Source organism: Rhipicephalus microplus, chromosome 9 (genome assembly GCF_043290135.1).
Source record: "Rhipicephalus microplus isolate Deutch F79 chromosome 9, USDA_Rmic, whole genome shotgun sequence".
In the NCBI taxonomy this organism is placed as follows: domain Eukaryota; kingdom Metazoa; phylum Arthropoda; class Arachnida; order Ixodida; family Ixodidae; genus Rhipicephalus; species Rhipicephalus microplus.
In genome coordinates, this window is record NC_134708.1 from 49198852 (window position 1) to 49221724 (window position 22873).

Sequence of the window (22873 nt, forward strand, 5' to 3'; positions counted from 1 at the left end):
CAAGTGACAGCGTTATTCTTGATCTCACCTGGCAACCATGCAAAAAATAAAAACGAAAATAAAATAATTTGTGTCTGTCGACCGTGCGCCGCTTGCATCTTTCACTTTCGTTGGAAGCTGTGATTTCTCCTGCGGTGATTTGGGATAACGTCTCTGCAACGTTCCGGAGACTTGAGTGTGTCGCTTCGTGAATTCTTTGAAGTCGTTATCATCGTTATTCTAGGCGTGGGGTTGTGGGTGTTCTCTCCGATCGGCAGTGTGGTGCTGCGGAATTGTTACCTCAAAAGAAAAAAGAAAAAAAAAAGAGAGGGGGGGGGGCGGGGCGGAGGAGAATAGAAAGAAAGCGCGAAATATCGTGATCAGCGCACGGTGGACCTGTTGTGCGCAAGAATGCCCCGAACCTCACCGGTTTTACGTTCAGCGTTTAGGCCGTGTCAAGTTTCAATACAGCGAAACGAACGTTTGCACGGTTCATTTCTTCGTGGTGCTTGTTGGATACTGACAACAACGATAACTTATCGGTAAAGCGACTGTGCTTCCGAACAGTTACTCCGCCAACACAAGTCCTGGAGCTGACTGATGCACCGTTGCTCAACACATTTGCGTCTTGTAACAAGTTTAGGCAGCGAAGAGGGCAGGTGTAACAAGCAGTAGCGTAGCGAAAAATTTTATTCGGGGGCAGGGAGGGAAGGGTGTGTTAAACTATGTCCATGCGCGTGTTAGCGTGTGTGCATCCATGTATTTGCACGCATGCGAAATTGAAATATTTCGGGGTGTGACCCCCCCCCCCACTTGGCTACGCCAGTGGCTACAAGCACTCCTACAAAGCAAGGGGAGCATGGGCCAAAGGTTCGCAGTCCGCTAACCCATGCAATCCTATGGCAGCGTGGCCTGCGATCCATATTTCGCCCCTGTGCATTTAGTCTTATTAAGCATCTGGTCCGGCACACCTGTGGATGCACCTGTGAAAAAAAGCCGTACCAATGTCAACGCTTCGAATGTGCATTTTCACAACCAAGCAACCTTTAACCATTCATTGACTCATTAGTATTGACAGTTGTTTATCTGCCTCAGTGGCAGTCCTGAATTTGAACCGTAAAATCAACAGCGCAGAGTTTTGTAAAGTTATTTTCACAAGTTTAAGTTAGTCGGACGACTGATACATTAAAAAAGCAAAACAGTATAAGCATGTTCTCATGCTTTTTGGGAGAAGTACAGCTCCAATTGTTGCAGAGAGTGAGCTTGAGGTGAAGCATTGCGTAACACACCATGCAAGTAGCGACTAGGACTGGGAAGAGCAACACATGCAACGTTGACTTACAGTGATCGCAATTCTGCATTGTGTTTGTTTCCTTCGCATGTTCCCGTTGTTACTTGCATTGTGTTTCACTCTCATTGCTGCCTCACAACTTCACTGGAACATAGCAGCAATGCATGCGAGTCAGGGTTGGTAGCTGAGCAAGACTGTTTCACAACCTGCGTTCCATTCAATATGGCTGGCTGCAGCTGCACAAATTAAAAGCTGGTTTCTCATGTGCAGCCTGTATAATAGTGTGTGAGGAATAAAAATGAAGGTCTGCTGGCTAAAACAGCTTTGTGTAACTTAATAATAATTTTCATGTGTGTAATAACTTTCATGTTATGGTCGTCAACCATTAGATTTAAATTTCTCGGCACCAACACAATATGCATTTATGTTGCGATATCTACTGCAGTGCCTCAAAGAGAATGTTGTAAAACTCTCAACAGGGTCACTGTAAATGAATGCTGTTTGTGTGGATTTCTTCTTATTATAAGTGTTGTAACGCAAAGTCGTATAATTCTCGCTCAGGCCTTGCATGCTCATCCTCTACAAAAGGTGCACTAAATGGTATGTCAAGTTAGCTGTATTAAACTAGCTAGTTAACATCACAGGGTAGACAGGCTGCTGTTATTGTGAGTGTGCCCTGATTAGGTTAGAATAAATGCACACATAGGACTCGTGTGATGCTTCGTTAAAGTTGTCATATCAGCCAACTGGGATGTCCTGGTTGCTTGGAGTGTCTGCATATGTTAGCTTCAATTGACTAAATTGGCACTGGTATGACTATGTTGGCAAATCATGTTCAGACAATAAATTATTTTGGGAAAGACAGTTGACACAGAAACCTCTGTTTAGATAACGTAAGGTATCCAAGTCTCCTGATTTAGGTTTGGAATGCTTGAATAACCATGTAGTAAATGGAAAGATCACATTACAGTAATATGTGTGCTCTCAATCTGGATACAGTTATTGATATAAAGTTTGTGTCAATGTGGTACTATCATTTAATGCTGGCTTTGACTGTGTTCTTTGTGCTGTTACAGGTGCAGTCCCTCGTACTGATTGTCCAAGGCCATTGCTTCCGACTTTGCGAGATATTGATCACACAAGCTTTTTCATAAAAAAACATGTGCTTGTTTGCTCGGCTGCATCACACACCAGTTTGAGTTACAACAACATAACAATGCGACAGTTACTGTGCTTGATGACCACTGCACATAGCTCGGCTAGATTTCGGCTCGTAAATCAGTTTGCTGGCCGGTTAGTCTAACTTACGAAGCAGGAAAGAAAAGTTTCTTTACCGTGGTTCAAGTAACAACTGTTGCAGCAAAGAAAAGAAGTGCGTGCGCATGAATTCAAAGCAATTTGTTGAACTGCATTGTGACCGTATTCCTCATAATGGAACACAACGCTATTCTTATTTCATACTCACAATCATTTGTTGTTTCATGTTCATGTAAGTTGTTGCATTTACGATACTTCATGGTCAGTGGTGGGATTCGTAGGGGGAGGGGGGAGGCAATTCCTATAGCCTGTGTCAGCACCGCCACCCTTGAGTGCCTGTCATCCACCTCTGTCTTGTTGATTTGGCTACCGCCACCCAAAAGGGGGCCAAAGAATCTTGTCCCCACCCTTTCACTCTCTCTCTCCACATCTCACCCCCCCTCATCCAAAGTAGGCAACTGGATCTACCTTGTTCATTTTATATTGTGATGTTTAAAACATGCATAGTATTTTCTTAAATTCAGTGCAGTTTAGAGTGCAGCATGTAGAAGGTACTTTGATCACTCCAGAATAAGAGTAACTTGCTAAGTCTAGCCTCTATTTGCAGCTTTTGAGCACATCAAAGATAATGAGTTACATATAGTGGTACAGTATAGTATCTACTCATGTATATGTGCATGTGTGTGGTAGGGTGGATAAAATATTGTCTATTGAATAAGTTACTTCCAACTTTTGATTGTTGTATTTTTGTTTTCTAAAAGCAAAACATACGCTCAATTCCGAATATTTGCACTCAGAATATTTGCAGTGTGCTAAAAGAGAGAAAACATTCTATGTGTTATGTGCAAAAATTACTATACTCTCCACTATTAGTCGCTATGATGACTCTCTAAATTCTGTACCTGTATGCATTTTTTTCTTTTTTGTGTGTTTCTGTCACTAGTACATTATTTCATATGCGTGATGTATTCAAATAGGAGTTGCTGTATTTATTCTGCTAGTACATGTACAGATACTTCTATGCAAAAAAAAAAAAACAGTAGTTTGTTTCATTGGCTAGTGCAGTGGTACTCTGGCAAAACAATTATTCTGTTTAGATGTGCAGTGTCAATTGCATGGAAAACTCAACCTCTATGTACTGGCTGGCAGTAACTCATGTGTATTGGGAATAAATAATTATGTTCAGAGGAATCTGTATAATGTAATTTTACATTGCCAGTGCATTCTGAAGGACCTAGTAAATTTCATTCCTCCATCCTTGAAAGGAATAAATAACAGTGCAAAGCCACACTAGATGCGGTATTGCTACATGTACTGCTGCACCATCAGTGCTGCATTGCAGCTATAGTAATGTGGTTTCTTTTTTACCGTCATTTTGTTTATATCCTTATTGCATTCAAATATCAACTAATGATGTTTTTCTGCTGCATATAGAAATAGAGATACTTCAATGCAAAAAAAATACAAAACATAATTCACACAATGAGCTAGTGCAGAGGTGCAAATCGTGCATGTCTGTCATTTTTTGTTGTATTCGGCACTCCACTTTCATCACATGTGTAATGCCTGGCCATCCTGTCTTCCCTGTGGTTCTTGCAGATTCCTTTCAGTTCATGTCCTTAGAGGAGACCGAATCGCTTACGTCTATGGATGGGCCACTTCACATGTGTCGCAAGTGTCCGTACGTGAGCAGATGGAAGACCAACCTGACGAGACACCTTCGCAAGCACACGGGCGAGCGCCCTTTCCAGTGCCACCTGTGTCCATCCTCATTTATTTCCAAGTGCACCCTGAGCCGGCATCTGCAAAGCCATACGGGAGAACGTCCCTTTTCGTGTGTCCACTGCCATATGTCCTATTCACGGAAGGACAACCTCAAGAAACACATGTGCTGTCGTTCAAACAAGAAGTCATGAGGGACAGCGGTGCAGTTTTTTATGATAACATGTGGCTTCGGACTGCTCCAGCATGATTGTTTTACAGCAAAGCTGTCATAGTCTACCTGTGCTGTCGTCATCGTCTTAGTCATATTATTAGGCGGGGTCGCGCAGTTCATGTGACCAGAGGAAGGAGTGAATAAAGAAGTGTATAAAACAGTGATCATCATGATGCTTTTCTTTAAAAATTACAATAAAATAGTGATGATGATGCTCAAGATGGTGATGACTTTTCTTGTACCGAAAGTCACCAAAGCGTCATCATCGTTGTTGCATCTTCGTAGTTTACGGTTGGCATAATGTATAACTAGCAGAGTTTGCGGGTGGGAGGTGGTCTATAGATTATTTCTTTATTGCAGAAAGTGACAACTGAAAGAGTTCAACGATAATGTCATTGCTTGTGAGTGGAATATCCTTCCCCTTCTTGTCGCACCGAGTAGCTGCAAAGTCTTCTCATAGTTTCTTTCCATGCCTGTAAACTTCGGATGCAGTTGTACCATGCAACAAGGTTGGCTCTGCAGGCTAGTTAATACTTCGTGGTAAAATTTGGTTGCAGCACTGAGTAACAAAGCTAGGAAAGCTGATACTACAGGAAAGAGGCACACTAGCGACCAAGCTTCTTGGAAGCCATCAGCAAGACAAGGAGCAAATGCTTCAGCGAACCTTATCTTGAACTGTTCTCATGCGAGCAGAATACTTGGATTAATGTGATGTGGCGTGGTGTTACCTGTCGTTATTCATGTGTTGGCATTGCTATCCATGGTACCACACGTGCTATTCCTGCACCTCTTTTCTGTAGCTTAACAAATGCAATTGTTCTTGTTTTCAACCATGTTATTTATTATAGCGTATGATATTTATTAACCAGGCTAAAGAAAAATATTTTATGTGGTGTGCTGCCGCAGAACACACTTCAGTCGGAGAAATGTACAGGATGGAATTGCGCCCATCTTCAGATCAGATGGTGCATGTACTTTGTGATGTTATCTTGCTCTCGCTCATGTGCTGTAGTAATATGTGAAATATTTACATTACATTATTAGAGACAATGCTTCAATACCGGAAAGTACGGCTGAACACTCCTTTGCTAGCTAACGTGGCAGTTTAACCTTTTTAAATGGCACTTTTTTTTCAGATGTTTTATTCATTTCATATTACTTTCATTCTTGTTTCTTTTTCATATGTTTTATGTAGTTGAACATCACCCCATGCTTTTGTTGTGCTGCTCTGTATAGACATTTGTATACAAGAAAGAAAAACTACATTTAGACACAGTGCAAAATCTACTTCCCAAATCTGGCCTCCATGTACGGGGAGCAGGAGTCTTTCATTGAATTAGGACATGCAAAACGATAGCAAATTTGTAATATACATACTTCATCAGGTAAATGCACAGTGTGTGTTCCCTGATGCCATCACGCTTAAAAATGGCATTTTTAAGACATCGCACCAGAGCAGCACTGAAAGTTTAAAAGACGCCCAACTGTCTACTCAAAAATAAAAAATCGCAGCGCAGCATCTCGGATATTAAATATGCAGTCACAGCCATGGATATAACCAATTCCATCCATCCTCCACTTGCCATATTTGTTCATTTTGTGGCACTTCTACTTAACGTTCGACAGTCTGCAATTGAGGAAGCCTTATGTCATTTCGGTGTCCTCTTCCCGTTTCTCCTGTTTGATGGACCAAGAATCAACATTCGTCTAGCAGAAGGAAAGCCTTGATGACACACGAGCCCACCATTATGAGTAGAACATAACAGCATGATTGGGTCCCATTTGTATCATCTCATTCACTTGCCAGTGTTCACTTATCAGTAGACATCTCAACCGTTGCACCGAGGGAAGGAACGTCCGTGGCAATTCCACTGGAGATTCATTGCTCATGATGAAGCCAGGAGTGATTTGCGACCCGATGGTAACATGAAGCAATACTCACCGTTGTGAAACAATTTACGCCACACCTATGATACATACATGGCACACGATGTACACATGGTGAACACATAATATTTAGTTCTCCAAATCTCCAAGACTACTTTAAACATGACCCACAGGCATACACATATCCAAGGCCATCATTGAAAATTGCCATAATTTTTATAGCTCTCCGACATTGGTTAGACCTAAAACTGTGAAATGGACCCAATAAAACCAGCCATAACCCACTGATTACGATTAATTTACAATGTTTTCTCTATGCAATATATTCGGCAGGTGTTTGCTTTATATTGACAAATTTACACTTAATGTGAACTTGCCTTAGCCAAACCAGTCTTGACGAAGACAAGCCAACATGTCAAAATGTTGTCTACAGTGACATTTCCTGTTAAAAAATTTTTGACCACTGCAACCTCCCATATTCCATTGAACTTCTGTGGTGTCAAGAAAAAAAACTAGTTTAAGGGGAGATGTGAGTCGTAAAACAAGTTTTTCTTTTTTCCGAAATTCAATATTTCTTATTTTTATTTGCATTCACAAGTTTAGTTTATCTACTTTCACAACAGAAAAAACTGAGGACAGTACAGTAGACCCTCATTAAATGGAACCTGAAGGGACCAGAAAACTATGTTTCGTTTAACAAGAGTTCCATTTACTAGGAGACATAATTGGGGTGCAGAATGATAGAATGAAACCTATCTTGTCAGAAGCACTTGTTCCATTTAAGCAGCCGTTCTGTTTAACAGATTCCCTTTTAAATGAGACTGTGCTGTAATTAAACAGAAAGTAGGTCAATATCGCTTTTTAAGAGCACAAGGTAGCTACTAAAACTCCCATCTAGGGGAGTTTAGTAGCTACCTAAGATGGGAGTTTTAGTAGGTAGCTACTAAAACTCCCATCGTCCCATCTCATTAACTTCAGTGCCTTGCAAAATCATGGAACACGTCATATTCACTCACATTATCAGTTTTCTTGACAAGGTTAATTTTTTTCATCCTGCACAACATGGCTTCCGAAAAGGGTTTTCATGCGAAACTCAACTAGCACTTTTTGTTCATGACCTTCATTCCAATCTCGATAATAACCTTCAAACCGACGCCATATTTCTAGATTTCACCAAAGCATTTGATAAGCTACCTCATAAACGCCTGTTACTGAAACTTTCCCACTTAAACTTACACCCCGCAGTCTTAATCTGGACCCAAGAATTCTTACATAACCGTTCCCAATCTGTCCTTGTAAATGATCAGCTCTCCAACTTTATTCCAGTTACATCAGGTGTCCCTCAGGGTTCCGTCCTTGGCCCCTTGTTATTTCTAATATATATTAACGACCTACCAACGAACTTAACTTGTAACATACGCATGTTTGCTGATGACTGCGTTTTGTACCGCACAGTAACGAATGTATCTGATCAAATTAGCCTCCAAAGTGACATTGACCAAGTGCAGCGTTGGTGTGAACGGTGGCAAATGGAACTTAATCCTAACAAATGTAAACTTGTGTCGTTTCAGCGTCGCCATAACCCGCTCACCACTTCCTACGTAATCTCTAACACTCCTGTTCAACTTGTGCAATCCTACAAATACCTTGGCCTAACTTTGTGCAGTGACCTAACTTGGGCTGAGCACATCCGGACTATCATCGCAGCTGCTAATCGTACTCTCGGCTTCCTAAAACGTCATCTGCGCAACGCACCCTGCCATGTAAAATTATTAGCATATATATCAGTCCCTCGTAAGAAGCAAGCTTGAATATGCATCGTCAATTTGGAGCCCACAACTTGCGTATCTCATTACTGCACTCGAATCACTTCAAAACCGTGCTACTAGATTCATTCATTCCTCATATGCCTATCACATTAGCGTGTCATCTTTAAAAGAAGAAATTGGCGTGTCCCCTCTATCTTCCCGCCGCCGCATTGCCACCCTTTGCTTGTTTCATAAACTTTTTCACAGTCCACTTGCAATCGAACCTTACATTTCCCCCCCATTTCGCAGGTCATATCGCATTGGCCATGTCTTTCAAGTTGCCCGTCAACGTTCCCGCACCGTAACTTTTGCTGCCTCATTTTTTCTTCGTGCAGCAAAAGACTGGAATGACCTCCCCCACCATATTGCAGCAGTCACCTGTCCATCAACATTTATGCATAGCGTCACAAGCCATTTTTCAAGCTAATTCATGGCTTTTTTTGTACGTTTTTTGTAACACCACCACTTATGTAATGTCCCCCTGGGGACCTTTAAGGTAATAAAATGAAATTAAATGAAAACTAGAACTCATTGTCTAGTGTCCTGTGTAAATTGTCACCTGGCTGCTAGCCACTGCATTTCGCATGATTTCAGTGAGGCCACATGCTCAAAATGAGCATGATTTCCAAGCTCTCATGATGGAAGAAATCATCCTAAAAATGTACCTTTTCTACATAAATGAGGTTTCACTGATATTTTTAAAATGTGTTGTTCTCAAGACCCATTTTTGGGCACCTTCTTGAGTACAGACATCCAAGTTTTTGGTACGTCTGATCGCCCAATCGGGATGAAATTTTGCCTACGTATTCCTTAGCACGTGAAGGGTGCAAGTATCTCCTTTAAAACTTGATATCGCCTGTATAAGTACTACAATTCTAAAGTAAACAGTTACTATGAGCTAGGGGTTCTAAGAATTTTTAGATTACAATTTTTCCTGTGTATTATGATGCCTTAGAAGCACTTTCTTAATGAGTTATTTACATTCTATGGTTAATGTGGAGCAATATCAGTTACTAATGGCTCAGAAACATGAAACTTTGATAGCATAAAAAGATTGTCCAAAATGAACTACACACATTATGGCACAAAATACAACCTGTGCAACTTACTATAAAATTAATTACTTCTTTGAAGCCAGTACAGAAGCCTATATATACAGGAAAAATTTCATTGCTCTAGGCAACTGATCAACAAACCTTTTTTTTTTTTAACTCGTGTCTCCTTAGTAACAGTCCATTATCTGAAATGCCTAGCTTATGACTTGAAGAAGTTATGTATGAATGTATGAATACATAAGTTATGTATGATAAAGCAGGAGTGTATGTCGTGAGTTATGTATGAATAAAGCAGGAGTGAAGGCACATTGATATAGCAGACAGAGTTGAAATATAGCATTACAAGCCTGGCATAACCTGTTATACAGAAATAAAACAAGTCACAACATGGCCGCAACTAGGGGGGCTGATGGGGTTCTGTGACCCATCCTCCATCCCCTTCCCCTGAAAAAAAATTGCCCGATTTTAGCTCCTAGTGACACCCATATACCAACACCGACAACTAAATAAAAGGAAGAAGCATGATGCAAATGCACAGTAAATGTGTGTTGTATAAATGTGGGAATAAATGCATCAATAAACAATGAAATGAAAGAAAACAACCAGCAAGTGCTTTGCATACCAGGTAACTGAGCCTTCCCCACCCTACTAGCTACAGCCAAGAGACGCAACTTAAGGCCGTCCAGCAGGTCTCGGCAGCCCTAGAGAGGCAGCGACCGAGTGAAACCCAGGACAAGGGGGGCAGCACCTTCAGGAAGGAGGCGGTGACCCTTTCGATCTTGCAGAAATAGCGAGGGAGCAAGACCTCAAGGAACACATCGCACCAAGACCGACGTAGTGGCTGCGTCACGATAAAAGCTCGTCCTCCCTGTGTGGTGGGAGCCTAATGGACTGCAGGAAACTCCAATAAAGTTGTTCTCGCCAGATCAACATAATTCTGGACGGACACACATTTTACTAAAACTGATTCGAATGCCTTTGTGAAAGAGATTTATAACTTTCTTCATGAAGAAACTATTTCAAGCTCTCATGTAAAGAACTCAGCGCAATCTTCTAAACAATGAACAATGCATGGAAATGTCCCCAAAAGTGATAGGGGGAACTGAGGCAGTGGTCATGGCTGAAATTGCGGCAGGGATACTATTGGCAGCGTGCTTCCAGGCAGAAAGTGTTACGTTAGCTGTACAACCAGGTTTGGCTTAACTGTGGTGCTTCCTCCAATATTCTCTGGAACTGAGCAGGCAGGTGGCAGAGGCTTTGAGGGCATTCACTTGAAATTGCTGGAGCTGTTCAACTGCTGAGCTACTGTATCTTTTTTTTTCCAGAAAATGCACATTACTTTTGTGAAGAACCCTGCATATACGCATGCACAATTAAAAACTTTGACAAAGTGTAAACATCCCCCCTTCCCACTCTGCAACCTTGGCTATGCCAGTGTTGCATTAGCATGATTACTTTTTTTGCAGAGTATAAACCTGTACATTCAAAAGTCACTCAGGAAACATCAACTCAACATTGCAAAGCTGAAAGTACAACAATACCGAATTAAGAACAGTTATATGCACATGATTTATTATTGTGACAGCAATTATATGAACACTCCTGGCTGGATTTTGTTGCCGGCGTCACTCACCGTATATGTATACGTATATATATTTATGAAAATGCAAGAAAGAAAAAAATCCAGAAAAAGACTCCGGTGCGAGGAATCGAACTTGGAACCTCTGCGTCGTGAGTGCAAGCGATTACCCATGAGCTATGGTGAAGCACGTCCTTAAATATGCCAACGGGAAGCTATTTATATCTACCACTTACCACTGGTGAAGGGCATCTTGGAGGGGAACTATCGTGTTTTCAGCATTAACAGCAAGATGTAGCAATAAGCGCGCGCCCTCGTCTCCGCGTACTTTGCCTCGTGGATGGAAATGGGTGGTCGTGAAGCCCCTGAATACACATGTGCGCCCTTATCTCGCGGTTGGGAGCATCTCATGTATTGGCTGTCCTTAAGTTTTCACCGGAACGATTCTGTCTAGTAGTTACCGGGCGCACAAAGGTCACTGAAATTGTTGCACAGTCTACGTTTCCAAAAAGAGCGCGCTTTTCAGACACAGCGAAGTAACAACTGAAACACTTATTCGCGTTCATCTGTACCTGTGAGTACGTTTTGTGCGTGAGAAAAGCAAGGCATGTTTCGATGTGCTTGCCATTTTGCGCGCGACTTTCCAATTTGTTGCTATCATGTTCATTGCTTCGCCTTTGCGGCAAAGCTGTCACTTTTGCATTCTCTCTACTTAGTTTAGCCGTGCACAGGCAAACACAGGTTTCTTAATTTTATTGCTTCAATTCAAGTAGTGATCAAAAAATTACAGAAAAAAATCTGCACAAGAGGGTGATCTAATCAAATTTTCAGTCACCTTTTTAATTAAACTCTATATTTCTTATTACTGAAAGAACCTTGACCTGCCATGGTGTCCTAGTGGATAGAGTGTTCAACTGCTCACCCAAAAGTTGCAGGATTAAATTTGTGTTGTGACAGCCGTATTATGAATGGAGGCAGAAATGCTAGAGGCCCGTGTACTTGGATTTAGACACACGTTGAAAAACCTTAAGTAATTGAAATTTCCAGAACTCTCCTCCATAGCATCCTTCAGAACCACATTGTGGTTTTGTTGCATAGCCCCACCCCCTCCCTACTTGAAAAAAAAAAACAGAAAAAAACTGCAAGAACCTAGAACATAAACCGGAAAACGTGCCCACTTTTCGTTGTAGAAGTGAATTGAGGGATTTCAGGTTACCTCGAGCATACAAATATTGTCACGACATCAAAACAGAGGTCTTGCCGTAGAGACTGAGACACAAGAAGCAGGTCAATCTTTTTTAATTAGAACGCGCAAGCGAGTTCTTCTTCTTCGTCCATTTCGTAGTCCTTCGTGGCACATGCACAACTGTCATCGTCTTTCTTGGGCAAGCACGTGACAATATGCATGGGTGAACTATTTCATAAGCAAGGTAATTACTTATTTTTCAGTGCTTAACACCACAGCACTGGAAACTTTCACATAATCCACTTTCATGGCAAACCAAACCTTCAACTTCCTGGAATATCTGCAATGTCATCTGAAGGCACCTAAGACATTCTTATGGATAATGATTTCTCTCTGAATTCAACAGCCAAGAGATCTGAAAACTTTAGGCACATTAACCCTTTATTGGGTGAATTATGAAACCGCCGAAAAAAATTTATTTTCCAACTTTATATACTAGCCTTGTTTCTGTAGTTACATTATATAAAAATTTAACTAGAATGCATGCATATAGATATGTTACAAATTTGTGACACGCCACAAGAGCGAAGATCTTGCAACAAAAACGTACTCAAGAACTTCGTAGCATGTCATGTGCCACCTCTTTAGTGCGTAGACGCCAGAAAAAATCATAGAAGACTGAAGTTACGTCAATCAGGTTAGAAGAAATGAAGTGACAGATGTTGCACATGGATCATGCTTTTCACCATCAGCTACACAACACCTGCTTTACGCATAGAATTTTTTACACAACACAGTACTAGATATTTCCTACTGTAAGCTACATTCCTTGTGAGTACTTCATAACCAGCGTTAAAGGTGGCACACATTTCGTGACTTGCTTGCTAAGAGCTTTCTGGTATGTCCCGAATTCACGACACACGTCAGTAAAGGGTTTTGTAAAAGGTCACCTTCTAGCAGAATAAATCAGTCATGTAACCTGCAGATTTGAAGCACTGACACCCCAGCCCGTCTGTGCTTCAGTGGGATGAACTCCTGAGATATGGCGACTGAGGGTGCTTTTCTGTGAAAAGGATGCATTGCAGTAGATGCAGGAATATGGACGCTCTCCTGTGTGGGTATGCATGTGCTCGGTGAGGCTGCGTTTTCCCGCAAATGACGCATCACAGTGTTCACAGGAAAATGGACGCTCTCCTGTGTGGGTGCGCATGTGAACCCTGAGGGTGTGCTTCTGTGAAAAGGATGCATCGCAGTGGCCACAGGAAAAGGGTCGTTCACCTGTGTGGGTGCGCAAATGTCGCGTCATGTTGCTTCTGGTTGAGAAGGATGCATTGCAGTAGCCACAAGAAAAACGACGTTCGCCTGAGTGGGTGCGCATGTGCTGCACGAGCATGCGTCTCTGCGCAAAGGCTGCATCACAGTGGTCACAGGAAAACGGACGCAATCCTGTGTGGATGCGCATGTGGCCCCTGAGGTCAGACTTTCGTGCATAGGATGCATCGCAGTAGAGACAGGAGAAAGGACGCTCTCCTGTGTGGATGCGCATATGTTGCTTGAGTTTGCTGCTGGATGTGAAGGATGCATTGCAGTGAACGCAGGAAAAGGGACACTCTCCTGTGTGGGTGCGCAGGTGTTTCGTAAGGCTGTGTCTCAGTGAAAAGGACGCATTGCACTGGGTGCAGGAGAAAGGACGCTCTCCTGTATGAGTGCGAATGTGCTGTTTGAGACGGACATTCACAACAAATGTAGCCGGGCAAAGGTGACACTCGAAGAGATGCTCCCCTGTGTGCCGGCGAAGGTGCATTTTCATGTTTCCCTTAATCCTGGTCGTATAAGCACACTGCCGGCAGGAATGCAGTCCATCTTCTACAGACACGAGCGAATGGTACTGGTCACGGGGTTCCTCAGAAACGGAACCTGCATAGCCACAGGAAGCACAGCAAGGCAGTGCAAATCATAGATCCCGTACTATACAAAGAACTAAAGTTGAGCAGCAAAATAACAAAAATTTCTGCACTTATAAATAAGTGTATACGACAACCTTCACCATTGCGAATGTGTTACTTTAACAAAGCAGTACATTGATTCATGACATGTCTCATACAAGTTGCCATCTATCTATGCACAGATACTTAACTTAAACGACGCAAGTACCACCAAAAACGAAGGTGTGAGAAAAAATTTCAATATTATACCAAAATAAGAAAATTTTACTGTGTAAATAACATAATACCTACAGTCTTACGTGGCAAAATCACACGGTTATAAGGCATACAAGCACATAGCTTTGGAAATTTAGCCTACCTTGGGCCCTCTATTGTGCGCCTATGTCTGCCTGCATGCACCTGTGGTATTTCGCCCCCACCGTAATGCGACCACTGCCACAATATAAAACGCACGTTCTCACTCTAACCCATTTAACTAATTATTAGTGTTTTGCATAGAAGCATTTAAATAATCCAGTAGAGCATAAGCACGAAATAAAGTATGAGCAACATTTAATATAAAACAAACAGGACGGCTACATATTGTGCAATCATTGAACACTTCCTTGTCTTTTACTGCCATAACGAGTCTGCAAAAGCCTGAATCCTATAAAACAAGCACCACATTACATAATAAGATTTAAGACACACTACTCAGTTCATTACGATCATGACAAAGATAACTAAAAAGTGCACGTTACCTTCACAGAAAGTAACTGTATTCGCATCATGTTCATCATCAACACTGGGCTTCTCGTCCACCAACGCCGTAACTTCGTTTGCATAATGCCTGTGATCACCATTTGGCTTCAAGTCCGCAGTAATTACTTCATTGGCATAGTGTTCGTGATCAACACACGGATCCACACCCACCGTAACTTCATTCACATCAAGTCCATCATCAACACTGGGTTTCTCGTCCACCAATGCCGTAACTTCATTTGCATAATGCCTGTGATCACCATTCGGCTTCAAGTCCGCAGTAATTACTTCACTCGCATAGTGTCCGTAATCAACACACGGATCGACGTCCTCCGTAACGTTATTCGCATCAAGTCCATCAAAAACACTCGGCTTCTCGTCCACCAATACCTTTACTTCATTCGCATAATGTCCGTGATCAATGAACGGCTTCAAGTCCACCGTAACTTCATTCGCATAATGCTCGTGTTGAACACTTGGCTTCACGTCCGACGCCAATTCATTCGCATAATGCCCATGGTCGGTGCTCGGCTTCACGTCTATCGTGACTTCGTTCGCATAATGTCCGTGATCAACAGTAGACTTCACGCCCACTGCAACTTCATTCGCATAATAATTTTCGGCAACCACGTCAACCTTCGGCTTCTCATCCGTCGATGCACTAATCGCTGTCGGAGTGCCGTCCATTGCACCATTGCCTCCTCTAGTTAAGAGGCTATGACGCACAGAGAAGGCCATTATTACGCGCGTTTCCCCTACAGGACCTCGCGGTTTCACATTGCTAGGGGCCACCCTAACATTGCGCAGCTGCCACGACCGAAGTTACCACTCACACCTCAAATAACCCATTCAAATAACACCACAGCACCAGCACACCTACCAATCGAACGGACCTATGAAGTCCGTTCGATTCGCCTGCACCACGTGAACCAGGTGCTGCACTTAGCCATTCGTTTTAGCGGTGCAGCATTGACGACCTCTGAACCCTGCCATTAGTTTTGAAAAGTGCAGAAGAAGTGCAGCACTGGTTTACAATTTTCCTGCACCTCCTACGCCGACGGTGCCGGCTTGGTGCAGCCGCGCGTGCAGCTGAGCAGCAGCACTTGGGCGTAGGTGGCTTAAGCGCCGTACCTGCCTCTACAAACGCGGTGTGTTTTTTCAAGATGTTTGCACCTCATAAACTGTCCGCATGTGCGATTCGCCATCGGTCAGTGTGTGCTGAATGGTGTAAATTAAGCGAAAAGAAATGAAGCCTGCACCTTGTCGGCACATCGTCATTCGTTTTCCGTGTCGTGGTGTGCCTGCGCCGCTGAACTCACGTTGCACAATTTCTGAACTTTGTGTGCACAGCCGTGAACCAGTTCCGACTGGTGCAGATGAATCGAACGGACCTATAACACCAAGATATGATGGTCACAGAACACTTATACACTACCACACGGAAGAAGGAAAGGTGCACTACCACTTGATATGGTGGCTAGAAGGGAACGTGGAAGCAACGCAGCCAGCAGGGGACGGCGGAAAGTGTAGCCGTTGTTCATGTCAACACAAAAGGTGGCGCGCACGTAGCTTCTTAGGCGTTAGCCGCGCACACGTAGGCGTTAGCCGCCGCCCGATCTAAAGGGTACAGCCACATCCATCCAATCATCCATCCAGATCGCTCTCTCCGGCCAGAAGCATCGTAGTACGTGTACGGCGTAAGTATAAGTGTTCTGTGGTACGGCGCGCGTACCATGTGCGCCTCCACACCTACGCTTGCACCGTCGTTGGTGAAATTTTAAATCATTGCCATGGCGTGAATAACGATGAGCAAGCCTACGAACCCTGCGACTAGCAATCCTGCAAGGATTGAAAACTCGTTCACACACTGCTTACAACAAACTGAGAGCGAATAGCGTATTGAACTTCATTTCAGCGCCAAAAAAAAAAAATAAACTGACTTGTGTTGGCTGCATACAATGTTTCACAGATTTAACTAACATCTTGATCAAGTTTTATGTAATGACAAGCTAAGGTTGGAAAACATGGCACGAGAAAGCAAGCGGTGTCAGCGAATGTGCTATCTAAAGCTTCATTGCGTTACTTAGGTTGCATTACATGATTGAACTTTGATTTTTTTCGATTTTTTTTTTTAGAACTTGTACAAGAATAAACTCGTAGTTTTCAAGACTTTGCACGCCGTCTCTGTCACATGAGATTAAGAAAATGCACCAAACATAAAACTTTCATCTGATAGACCAAAAGTAAACAAATGCAAAGTTATTAAAATGATATACTGTCCCTAAAAACTGATGGCATTTACACGGTTCACATAAATCATGTCCTTTCGTAATTAAGAGCCTTTATTGACTCCTGCGCCTATGTTTGAGGCTGCACATATAAATTAATACAAAGTGTAATCGCGAAGTGTGCTGCCTCCTGCGCTTGCGTGGCAGTAGAAATAGGCCTCGCCCAATTCTGTACAAGGTTATGCGCAGCGGGATTCCACATTAACGAAGGATCCTTAAGGTTTGCCCTAAGAGTTGAACGCGATATCCTGTGCTATAGTGCGTACTTCAATCACTTTGTGAATACTTTTATTGCATGATCTTATGCGGGAGGTTTATATTGTAGATTACTATACTACAATGTAATCATCAAAAGTGAAGTGATTGGCGTCCGAGAAGCTTTCGCATATAGCTGCATTGTCTGTAATTGGAGCATGCTTTAAACAACGAGCACCTATGCGTGCATGTGGAATGATTTCAAACTTGTTATGCACCCTTTCTACGTGTACTTATGGGAATACGCGCAGTAACGAGGGTGGCCGGCTTCAAGTCACAAAAGTCCTTGTGATAATCAAATTCTGATGCGTGAATGCAATGCGCACTTGTACCACGTAACATTGCTACGATACTACATGTTGCATTGCGAAGCCTGACGTGTACAGGGCGCGTGTGTTCGTAAAAGCGTGAACGAATTATTTTCACTGCATTCACAAGCAGACGCATGGCTGTGTGTAGAACGCCTACTTGGCACTCAAACGGGCTGAGTTCAACCACCCATAAATTATTATTATTAAACGTTTTCTTTCATTCTCAATTTTTTGGTCACGAACAAGATGATTATATTTCGCTCAAGAGCTCCGACTCCAACGCCTACTCCGATGTCGGCATCAGGATAAAATTCATTGGTTTGAAGGCTATCAAGGTTCCTACCATCTCGATCGCCGCGCGCCTGGAAGCTTGGCAGCATGCAGGGCATCCGTTGAGGCCGGCCGATCTAAGCTGCCGGCCGCAAATACGGCGGGGGGATTCTTTGGGGGGGAGGGGGGGGGCGGAAAGGTAAAGAAATGCGGTGTGGAGTGCACGATAAGTGTCTCTCATGTAAGAACACCTCAACCGATACACTCATGGGGGAACGTGGATTGATGAATCAGAGTGAAGAAAAGAAAGTAGGCCAAAGAGAAGAGAAAGGAGGTGAAATCAAGAAGGAGAAAAAAAAATAAACTGGAGTTGGGGTATACACTGTATGCAGTGGGTGTTGAGAGTGGAAGAAAACTGCCGAACACTTAGTAATGTTCTGGTGGCACAGAATTTTTCAAAGCAGTCGGGTTTAGGGCCAGGGTAGGAAAACTAGACATTAAGCAGAAAGCAGTAGAAATAACTAGAAGGAGGTGATTGTGACTACAATCGAGGCACGAGTGAAAATTAGATCCTTAACTGCAAACTACTAGTCCTTAACTTCACGATTCCAGGGGGGGGGGGGGAGATAAATCTAGTTTTTGTTCACTATCAGTATTACGGCTAGGTGGCGTTAGCCGTCACCCGATCAAAAGACGTACAGTCGTATCAATTTATCTATCCCTCCATGGATTGCCGCCGGTTCGAGAAGAGCTTCATCGCGCATTGTTCTTAAATGTGGCGCGTACCTTGAATTGCCTTATGTAATGCGAGTTTGAGAATCTTCTTTTGCATTTTGTTGACATTTCAGTGCACTAATTTTTTAAAGGGAACCGCAAATCAGACACGAACACATCTATCAGCGTGCAAAACTAGAATAGACGATGACAGAGGCAGGTTGTAAAAAGTGCTGAAAGCCAAAAGTTTATTCAACTTGTGATACCAGGTTGTGTATACAACTGTAGGCTTGTTGCAGTTGGTGTACACTGAACTGGCTTGCAGTTACTGTCAGTGCCCACGGCATCCAACACGCATAAAAAATAACCCAATACAGACAGTATTTTGCAGATAATTACCTTCGCACCAAATAGCACATGTAAATCACAGGCACACGAAAAATCAATGAAAGACGCTCTGCAACTGTTTTGAAACGAAACAGCACTTACAATCACTTATTCAACTCTTATTAGTGGCACATCCTGTGGTGTAAATCAGTAAAAAAAAAAGATCATTATTGTCTGTTGAAAAGGCCGACTTGTTCGCATTTTTTATGCTGCCAGATACTCAACCTGCACAGCATTCTTTGAGCAAGAATTGGGTCTTGATTTTGAACGTCTGCTGGCTTATCTTGCAGAACGAGAACTGACATTTCCCAGTGACAATGACATACTAGGGACGTCCGCAGGACACCCCCGACTGGATATCGGATATCCACTGCAGCTCCAAAACAACACCAGCGGGCATTCTTTGCAGATCGAATTGGCCCCACTTTCCTGAACCTAGGGTTATCCCTTGCAAGTGCAACATAAGTCCCAAGGGACGCACTGTGTACATCACAGGGAGATTAAGGGATGTCTTTTATTCGGCATATTTTCTAAAAGCAGTCTTCTATAGTTTTTTTTTTTTTTACTCTTTGGAGTTGTAATGTCAGAAGTTCAAAGCATGAATACAGTTTTTCTGGGCTTCTATATGCTAATTTATTAGTTATTCTGGACATGCACTTAAATTTGTGACATTCGACTAAAGCACACACAATTTTTTTTAGTGAAGTGCATTTTTGAAAAAAACTAATGAAGCACCTCAAAGCATGAAAAAAACTTACGCACGATTTGAGTTTCTGAAATCGCAACACTTTCATTAAATTGAATTTGACAGGTGGCAACATATAATGCTATACATCCGCTTGTGCTTCACACTTATTCTACTTAATTAGCCACATACAAGCAAATACAGACTTTCTAATTTTGTTTCTTGGATTGAAGTAGTGATCAAAGGTTCACAGGAAAAACTCTGCAAAAGAAGGTGATCTAATAAAATGTACAATTGCCTTTTTCATTAAACTCTACACTTATCATTACTGAAAGAACCTCAATCGCCCTGGTTTCTTAGCGGTTATGAAGCTCGACTCTCACGCAAAGGTAGCGGGATCAAATCTGGGCTGTGACAGCAACATTTTAAATGGAGGCAGTTATGCTAGAAGACGGTGTGCTTGGATTTAGGCACATGTTAAGAAACCTCAGGTGATTGAAATTTGCATAAACTATCACTATGGCGTCCCTCATAACCATATTAAGGTTTTGCCCTTTACTTGAAAAAAAAAAAACAAAAAAAAACTGCAAGAACCCAGAACCTTACCCTGAAAACGTGCCCACTTACCGTTGCAGCACTGAATAAAGAAAATTTCAGGTTACGTCGAGCATAATATGCATGAGTGAACTATTTCATAAGCAAGGTAATTACTTATTTTTCAGTGCTTAACACCATATCACTGAAAACTTTCGCATAATCCACTTTCATGGCAAACCAAACCTTTAACTTCCTGGAATATCTGCAATGTCATCTGAAGGCACCCAGGACATTCTTATGGATAATGATTTCTCTCTGAATTCAACAGCCAAAAGATCTGAAAACTTTAGGCACATTAACCCTTTATTGGGTGAATCATGAAACCGACCAAAAAAAATTCATTTTCCAGCTTTACATAGCAACCTTGCATTGATTCTGCAATTACATTATCTAAAATTTAACTAGAATATATGCGTATAGGTATGTTGAAAATTTGTGACACGTCACAACAGCGAATATCTTGCGACAAAAACATGCTCAAGAACTTCTTAGCATGTCATGATCCACCTCTTCAGTGCGTAGACGCCACAAAAAGTTATAGAAGATTGAAGTTACGTCAATCAGGTTACAAGAAATGAAGTGACAGATGTTGCACATGCATCATACTTTCCACCATCAGCTACACAACACCTGCTTTAAGCATAGAATTTTTTACACAACACAGTACTAGGTATTTACTACTGTAAGCTACATTCCTTGTGAGTACTCCTTAACCGGCGTTAAAGGTGGCACACATTTCGTGACTTGCTTGCTAGGAGCTTTCTGGTATGTCGCGAATTCACGACACACGTCAGTAAAGGGTTTTGTAAAAGGTCACCTTCTAGCAGAATAAATCAGTCATGTAACCTCCAGATTTGAAGCACTGGCACCCCAGCCCGTCTGGGCTTCAGTGGGATAAACTCCTGAGATATGGCGACTGAGGGTGCTTTTCTGTGAAAAGGATGCAATGCATTAGATGCACGAGTATGGACGCTCTCCTTTGTGGGTACGCATGTGCTCTGTGAGGCTGCGTTTTCCCGCAAAGGATGCATCACAGTGTTCACAGGAAAATGGACGCTCTCCTGTGTGGGTGCACATGTGAACCCTGAGGGTGTGCTTTTGTGAAAAGGATGCATCGCAGTGGTCACAGGAAAAGGGTCGTTCACTTGTGTGGGTGCGCAAATGTCGCTTCATGTTGCTTCTGGTTGAGAAGGATGCATTGCAGTGGCCACAAGAAAAGGGACGTTCGCCTGAGTGGGTGCGCATGTGCTGCACGAGCATGCGTCTCTGCGCAAAGGCTGCATCACAGTGGTCACAGGAAAACGGACGCACTCCTGTGTGGATGCGCATGTGGCCCCTGAGGTCAGACTTTCGTGCATAGGATGCATCGCAGTATAGACAGGAGAAAAGACGCTCTCCTGTGTGGATGCGCATATGTTGCTTGAGTTTGCTCCTGGATGTGAAGGATGCAATGCAGTGACCGCAGGAAAAGGGACACTCTCCTGTGTGGGTGCGCAAGTGTTTCGTAAGGCTGTGTCTCAGTGAAAAGGACGCATTGCACTGGGTGCAGGAGAAAGGACGCTCTCCTGTATGGGTGCGAATGTGCTCTGTGAGACGGGCTTTCACAACAAAACTAGCCGGGCAAAGGTGACACTGGAAGGGATGCTCGCCCAAGTGTCGGCGAAGGTGCATTTTCATGTTTCCTTTCATCCTGGTCATATAGGCACACTGCCGGCAGGAATGCAGTCAATCTTCTACAGACACGAGTGAATGGTACTGGTCACGAGATGCTCCAGGCAAGGAACCTGCTTTTTTTTTTTCTCGCTTTCAAGCGAGAACCCTGCTCCCTGAGACAAAAAACTATGACTACACAAGCGAATAACAACCTTATATAAAAAAACTGGTAGCCGAGCAGACAGTCTGGTTTATGTTGGGAGTAAGGTATTATTTAAACTGTATACTTTTCAGCAACCCGATCGCTCACCTGGGAAACATCACCAAGGGTGTAGCTAGGAACGGTGGAGAAGCTGCTTATCTCTTCTCTCCCAGCACAACCCAGATATTTTTCAGTTGCGCTTGCGCACACAAGAAAACACACATACGAACGTACATAAGGTATGACCGTAATCAATTCCACCCCTCGCGCACCACCCCTACCAGAAAAATATGTTTTGCTACAATACTGGTATTTACACTATGGCCACATTCATTATTCGCAACTTTCACGACCTATAGGTGGCACGACTGTACATCCAACAGGTTGGTCGTTGAGATGACTGCCCCGGGAGTATAGTGTACTAGAACATAGTGTACGCCATATTCTAGTACACTATGATAAAGAGACAGTACCGGAAAGTTCACTTTTGATGAAGAGTGCAATTCTTCGCGCTTCGGTGACCCTTTGATTTATGTTTTTGGGAAAGTAGGGGAGCGTTAACGTACTATATTAAGGAAATAAATGCCGGGTAGCACATTGTGTAGATAAATATGCTCAAAATCGTAAATTCTTCCTCCCTTGCCTGGAAATTCTTCCTCCGTTGCCTGGCTTGTGCCTCTATGAAAGGATCACATAGTGAACGAACCACTTCTCCCGCCTCTTTTTTTTTTTTTTTCATGTAGTAAGTCGTCCTTCATATCCGCTATAATCATTCTTTTTTGTTCTTTTTTTCCTTAGCTGGAGTTATTATATTGCTGTATTTTTTTTATATTGCCAAACCGATAT

General features: G+C 42.7%; 1 protein-coding gene and 2 long non-coding RNA genes across 3 annotated transcripts; 2 read left to right on the top strand and 1 right to left on the bottom strand.

Annotated features, from left to right (window-relative positions):
- The first annotated feature begins 75 nt into the window (after positions 1-75).
- LOC142771755 (uncharacterized) lies at positions 76-4627 on the top strand. Its single transcript, XR_012886120.1, has 2 exons — positions 76-175; positions 2347-4627. It is a non-coding gene; the product is annotated as an uncharacterized LOC142771755 (long non-coding RNA).
- A 7448-nt stretch (positions 4628-12075) lies between these two features.
- LOC119165003 (uncharacterized) lies at positions 12076-15751 on the bottom strand. The gene is made up of 2 exons (XM_037417198.2): positions 14665-15751; positions 12076-13895 (listed from the first exon to the last, which is right to left on the bottom strand). Exons 1-2 carry the CDS (start codon positions 15401-15403, stop codon positions 12949-12951), a joined length of 1686 nt encoding a protein of 561 aa, XP_037273095.2. The 5' UTR covers positions 15404-15751; the 3' UTR covers positions 12076-12948.
- Positions 15752-16204: 453 nt separating this feature from the next.
- Positions 16205-19886, top strand: LOC142771756 (uncharacterized). The gene is made up of 2 exons (XR_012886121.1): positions 16205-16362; positions 19181-19886. It is a non-coding gene; the product is annotated as an uncharacterized LOC142771756 (long non-coding RNA).
- Positions 19887-22873: the final 2987 nt, after the last annotated feature.

Coding starts and splice junctions, on each gene's coding strand:
- LOC119165003 (XM_037417198.2), bottom strand. CDS start 15,403: ATGGCCTTCTCTGTGCGTCATAGCCTCTTAACTAGAGGAGGCAATGGT. Junction 13,896..14,664: donor TACAGTTACTTTCTGTGAAG/GTAACGTGCACT, acceptor GTGGCTATGCAG/GTTCCGTTTCTGAGGAACCC.